The 6,758-nt window shown below is 38.4% G+C and overlaps 1 protein-coding gene across 1 annotated transcript in view; it reads left to right on the top strand.

The window, feature by feature from the left end:
- LOC116163162 overlaps positions 1–6,119 on the top strand; it is a 13,240-nt gene extending 7,121 nt beyond the window's left edge. The window contains exons 3-5 of the mRNA XM_031477011.1: positions 2,571–2,685; positions 5,402–5,596; positions 6,018–6,119. Coding sequence (XP_031332871.1) covers positions 2,571–2,685; positions 5,402–5,596; positions 6,018–6,119 — 412 coding nt within the window. The remainder of the gene's footprint in view (positions 1–2,570; positions 2,686–5,401; positions 5,597–6,017) is intronic.
- The last annotated feature ends 639 nt before the right edge of the window (positions 6,120–6,758 follow it).

The raw sequence follows: 6,758 nt of genomic DNA, 5'->3' as shown, positions 1-6,758 counted from the left end.
AACTATAAAAAAACACATACATAAAGATAAAACAGTGACAAATGATTCTTGTCGACTTTGTTCACAAACATCAGAAACAATCCAACATATAATATCGGCATGCACACGACTCGCACAAACTGAATACAAACATCGACACGATCAGGTAGCTAAAATCATACATCAAAAATTAGCACTTAAACACAATCTCATAACAGATAAGACACCATACTACAAATACACGCCATACAGATCATACTTGAAAACAACACACACAAATTATATTGGGACAGGACACTACTCACAGACAAAACTATCCACAATAATAGACCAGATATTACACTTATAGATAAAACACAAAAGTCCATTTGTATTATAGACATTGCCATCCCCAACACTAACAACTTAACTAAAACACATGCAGAAAAACACCGCAAATAGGTACACCGATATAGCTATCGAGCTTAAGACGCAATGGAGAATGAACTCTACTGTTATAGTTGCCATTATTCTTAGTGCTACTGGAGTTATACCAAAGACAATAATTTTTGAAATATGAATTTAATTATTTTGTTGTTGTTTAGTTATGTTAAGATTTTGAGTTTTTTGTTGTGTTTCTTTCTTTTTCTTTTTTTTTTCTTATTACATTAAATCGTTGCGCGTTAACTATTATGTATTGTCCTGTAATTGGAAGGTCTGTTCTGTTGGGCAATAAATCTCTATTATTATTATTATTATTACCACAATTTACAACTATTAGGTTTAGACAAAAACACATACAAACATTTACAAAAAGCAGTCATTATCAACACATGCCATATTGTTCGTAAATTTCTAAACATAACACAAGATACTACATACTTTGATGTTTTTGACTCCACCATCAGCAAGATCTCGTCGGGGATTACCTTCGTGTTGCAAACACATTTCAATTCATTTTCTTACGTGTCACTTGTCATTTAATGGTACAAAATTTCCAAAATTCATACAATTTCGTTCCAGTGTTCGAATGAATGTACGGCAAGCACGTGCCGCGAGTCGGTCCATTTCGCTATAAATAACAATTAAATTTCAAAAATCTTTATAGGTGAAACCACTGCGACTCATTTTTCAATTTTTGAAAAACTTATGTTAACCTATATCAGGTGACGGATTAGTGTCACTAGATTTGTTTAAATTCGATTGTTATAAAATCATGACGGACTACTAAAAAGAAAATCCAAAAAAATCCTGTTAATTCAATTCAATTCAAGATGGCTGTGTCCATCTCGTCTCCTCTAATTTTGATATTATATTAATCAATTGTACTTAGAAAATGTGAGGACAGAAGCCTTTAAATTGTTAAAATTGTTATTGTTTCCCATGTCATAAATTAGTAATTTTTCTTCATACGGATAACCAAAATGTACCCTTTTAAATTGTAACTTTTCAACCACCTTTACATGTTCTCGTAAATTTAAGATTGATAATGACCTTTGGGTCGAAACTATAGTTGTTGTCACCCAATGCCTTTATTTTAACTACCGGAAATAATAAAAAGAAGTATGGGGAAGGTTTAGTGTCTTTTATCAATCTATTTATTCACTATCACCCCGTTTTGAGTCGTTATAAAGATGGATAGCTTCCAATTATTTGTAGTGCATGTTGCGTTACTTGTATTTATGGACATGGTGTTTCCTTGTATGTATTGTGTAATCCGACCCAAGTCACGTCTGATGTCATCGATGCGATTAATTAGGCGTTTTTCCCAAGCCGGGGGTGAGCGTTTTTTTGTTGTGTGATGTTCTTTGTTTGTTGTTATTCTTGAACCGTTACATCTAGAAACTGCAACCGCACCGCAATACACAACAAAGTGTAGTTGATGTAAGCTTGTGTTATCGTGTAATTTGGTAAAATGTGATCATTTAGTGTTTTTGAAAGTGTGCGTAATTTTGGGGACCGACAAGAAATCCAAATTCCAACTTTTTAGGGACAAATTATCCAAATAATTTGGATTGTTTTCGTCAAGATATCCAGTTTTTATCGACAAATTATCCAAATCCAAATAAAGCGACAAAATATCCAACCAATTTGGAAACTCCGATTTGGATATCTTGTCGGTGGCGCGACAAGATATCCAAATATCGAATTTTTTTTAGACAAGAAATCCAAATTTTTTGGACAAAATATCCAAAAAGTTCGGAAATTTTTTGACCAGATATCCAAAGTTTTTTAGACAAGAAATCCAAAAAGTTTGGAAAGTTTTCAACAAGATATCCAATTTTCAAATAGATAAAGGTACGCCGCTTTTTCGTGTAAGTATTTGATCATTACCTATACGTTTTTAACAGTAGTTGTTTTCAGCGTGAGAGCTTTGTGCTTGTCTAAGTGCTGAGCTTTAAAAGTACTTATTAATTATAATTTTAATCAGGCATGAACCTTGTGTGGTACCAAAAATTCCGTATCAGCATTTCAGTTTCAGTGTTAAAACACGGCATAGCAATTAGCATTCAGTATGTTTTTATACAGCGTTTAATAATGTAGTGTAGTTTAATAATTTATCTGCCCAAACCGAAACACTCTTTTTTTTAAAAATCACCGACATATCGCAGTATATTTTACTATAACTTATTACCCCAAACAATAAAAAGTAGCCGATCACTGAAGCAGTTCAAAACTAAAATACGTTTCCTAGCGACCAATGACGATGAAGGCGAGTACCTCTCTGTATGTGAAAATGTTATTGTCTATTAAATGTTTGTTAGTCTGACGTTGTAATACAATTGTACATTGTTTTTTACGAAAAATAAAAATGAAATGAAATGAAAGAACTCATTTTATTAGTAGGTAGGCCCTAATTCTTTGACGCTGTATTAAAACATAAATGCTATGGCGTGCTTTAACACTGAAACTGAAATGTTTCGTACTGCACAAGGTTCATATGTGATTAAAGGGCTTGAATAAAATTTGGATTTCTTGTCTAAAAAAGTTTGGATATCTTCTCAAAAAATTTCCGAACTTTTTGGATATTTTGTTCAAAAAATTTGGATTTCTTGTCTAAAAAAAATCGATATTTGGATATCTTGTCGCGCCACCGACAAGATATCCAAATCGGAGTTTCCAAATTGGTTGGATACTTTGTCGCTTTATTTGGATTTGGATAATTTGTCGATAAAAATTGGATATCTTGACGAAAACAATCCAAATTATTTGGATAATTTGTCCCTAAAAAGTTGGAATTTGGATTTCTTGTCGGTCCCGTAATTTTGTAGTGTGACTTTGTTTAGATATTCGTGCTCTTTGTTGGGTCAGTGTTTGAGAATTCTAACAATGCATTGTCAAATTCTTTTTGAAGTGATGTGAGTGTTTAGTTTATGTGATTATTTGTATCTATCGATTGTTGGAGTGTCACAAATGTCTGTATTTCAGAGTTGTTTAGAACGCGTATATTATCTTGTACGATGAGTGTATTGTTTGTGTTGAGTAGTGCTTCAATTTCGTGCTTGATTTGTTCCTGTGTGTCTAATGTAAGGAGTGTATTTTTAATGATAACTCTACGTTAGTCTGCAATGCGTTGTTCTGTTAAGTGCGCTAAATGTGGGTATGGTGTAATGAAAGCGTGATATAGTTTACCTCTGTATGCTGTCCTGGCCGTTTCCATCTTCGTGATCTCCAGATACGTACCGAAAATGAAGCGATTCATCCCTTCGTCCCGTTTGATCCGTCTTTTGGAGGTTTTCTTTGCGCTGTTCCCATCCACAAGCGGTTGAGAAGCAGGCACAAAGGTCTCTTCTTGGCGGTCCTCTTCAAGTGGTCGTTGTCCTCTTCGTAATCTTCTTTCGGCTGTAAAGGTTTCGGGTATCCCGACGAGCGGCCGCCTGTTCACCAACTCGTCCCCATCGGCTCGCATGCTGCAACGCCCAGCGATAGCTCCAGACGTGTCCTGACGCTCCTCAAGTAGCGGCATTTTTCCGAGGCTTTGTTTAAACTCCATTTTCATAAGAATATGAGGTGACTAGGAATTCGTGAAGGCGTCACTCTTCAAGATATTCGCGTAAGCAAATACCCACCTGCGTGTTGTGTATAATGTAGGAAAGTAGGGAACATGGGCGTGGGAGTTGGAAAGTAAAGTGGGTAGGTAAGTACTAAAGGTGGTTGGACTTGTCACCTTTAGTGCCCATTGATCGCCTTTTACGATCTCTATGGTGAGAGTGGGCCTATTCTATCCCCGAACCCACAGAGGGTATTATTATTATTATTATGGTCGGTGTTTCTTGTGAGGACTCAGATCTATAGCGTAGGCGGTACAAATTTTTTCGCTGCATTTTGTGACAAAAGCATGAAACTCGGTACACGTGTTCATTAGGTCCAAATAAAACTTTTGACCCGCAGCACCCACCGAAATTTTCGTGTGGGTTCAAAATTTGAACACTTTTGTTCAAAAGGGTGTTCAAGATTTTAAACCTGTAAAAATTGACGAATTTCGGCATTTTAGGGGTCGTTTTTGAATTATTTAGGGTCGCTGGTGCCAATGGCGGCATTAAAAAAGTTGCATATCTGACCCTTAGGCCCCAAATTTGGAATATTTTCAAAATAATGGTTAAATTTTGATGTTTCGGATGTCGATTCCAGTTAATTTGGACTTGCACTGCACGCTAGAAATGTTATATTGAAGTTAAAACAGTTTCTGGTGTATAAATAGGCCGTTAATTGTTCAATAATTTGTTCAAAATTTGGAAATTCCATACTTGAAGGATTTTGCCGTTCTTGGTGTCGTTTCCATATAATTTGTGGTGATGCTGATTTTGTATTCAGAAAACAGATGCGACTCATAGTTCGGCCCTTTTAATACTATTTTACCTATTAAGAGGGAATGTTCGGCGCAGTCATATCCTTGTTGCCCCGGATTGCAACAACTATTGAATGACAAAGAAAGACGAAAGAGACGGGCTTTTCATTAAGATTCGGAAGTGGACATGTTCTCTGACGGGATATGCCGCCTATGCTTCCATTATTGCCCTCCCGGCATCGTTTGTTGGGAAATCTGTACTTCCAGTCAGTCTTGAGCTCACTCCACGACAAGTAACATCACGCAGCGAGCAAGTTCCGTCCGACTTGTGCCCCTTGAAGCAAGAGTGTCGCCAGCTGATGGCCCAGAGATAGGCAAGTTGACATATGAAGGATAAAAAAATTATTAACTGTAGGTATAGTGCAGAGCACATAAACTTTTACTTCCTTACCTCTACAACCACAGTAATTGTAATAGGGAATTATCGGTCAAGAAAACCAAGACACTTTGGTTGCTTTGCATTTTGCTACTTTTTTTAATCTCTAGACGGGGGCAGCTTCCCTTCCCTGCCTCCTCTGGCGACGCCCTTTCTTTGAAGTGAGGATATCGCAACGATACCGCGTGAAACGCCATCGATCGCGACGCAGTGCCTAGGTGTTCCCAGAAGTCGCCGAGGCAGCCCCCAAAGTCCATCAGACGGCGGACGATACGATTAAGCCGCGAGTCACAGGCGTTTTAGGCCCTGTGCGTCGCGGTAGGAACTCTAAGCGCATATTAAGAGACCGTTACCACCATGACCTGACCAGCCAGAAGCTGGTTCTGACCGCCAGTCTTCGAGTGCCTCTTCAGGTACATCAATAGCACTGGTATAAGACTGAACTTTTAGTAAAAGTTGATCCAATTTAGCCCCTTGGAACTTCGATGCACAGGCTTTGTGCCACTTTGTTTTGATATGAATGAAAGCAGCTTTAATCCTCTTCCCTTCGTTGAGTTGTTGTACCAGATAACCGGCATCTAGCGTGTATGCATAGGGAACCCGAACCAGCTTCCGGCTGGTCAGGTCATGGTGGTAACGGTCTCTCAATATGCGCTTATATTAGAGTTTCTACCGCGACGCACAGGGCCTAAAACGCCTGTGACTCGCGGCCTAATCGTATCGCCCGCCGTTTGATGTACTTTGGGGGCTGCCTCGGCGACCTCAGGGCACGCCCAGGCACTGCGTCGCGATCGATCGCGTTTCACGGTATCGTTGCAATATCCTCATTTCCAGGGGGACGAGTCGGACGGAACTAGCTCGCTGCGTGATGTTACATACTTGTCGTGGAGTGAGCTCAAGACTGATTGGAAGTACAGATTTCCCAACAAACGATGACGGGAGGGCAATAATGGAAGCATAGGCGGCATATTCCGTCAGAGAACATGTCCACTTCCGAATCTTAATGAAAAGCCCGTCTCTTTCGTCTTTCTTTGTCATTCAATAGTTGTTGCAATCCGGCACAACAAAGGTATGACCGAGGGTATGACTGCACCGAACATTCTCTCTTAATAGGTAAACGTGTATGAAAAGGGCCTAACTATGAGTCGCATCTGTTTTCTGAATACAAAATCAGCATCAGCAACCACAAATTATATGGAAACGACACCAAGAACGGCAAAATCCTTCAAGTATAGAATTTCCAAATTTTGAACAAATTATTGAACGATTAACGGCCTATTTACACACCAGAAACTGTTTCAACGTCAATATAACATTTCTAGCATGTAGTGCACGTCCAAATTAGCTGCAATCGACATCCGAAACATCACGCAGGGTTAAAACTATCAAATTCAGAATTTACCATTATTTTGAAAATACTCCAAATTTGGGGCCTAAGGGTCAGATATACAATTTTTTAATGCCGCCATTCGCACCAGCGACCCTAAATAATTCAAAAACGACCCCTAGAATGCCGAAATTCTTTAATTTTTACAGGTTTAAAATCTTGAACACCCTTTTGAACAAAAGTGTTCA

The sequence above is a fragment of the Photinus pyralis genome, unplaced genomic scaffold (assembly GCF_008802855.1).
Source record: "Photinus pyralis isolate 1611_PpyrPB1 unplaced genomic scaffold, Ppyr1.3 Ppyr1.4_LG2, whole genome shotgun sequence".
In the NCBI taxonomy this organism is placed as follows: Eukaryota; Metazoa; Arthropoda; class Insecta; order Coleoptera; family Lampyridae; genus Photinus; species Photinus pyralis.
Note: the sequence above shows the minus strand (reverse complement) of the source record. Positions and strands in the feature narration are given on the sequence as shown.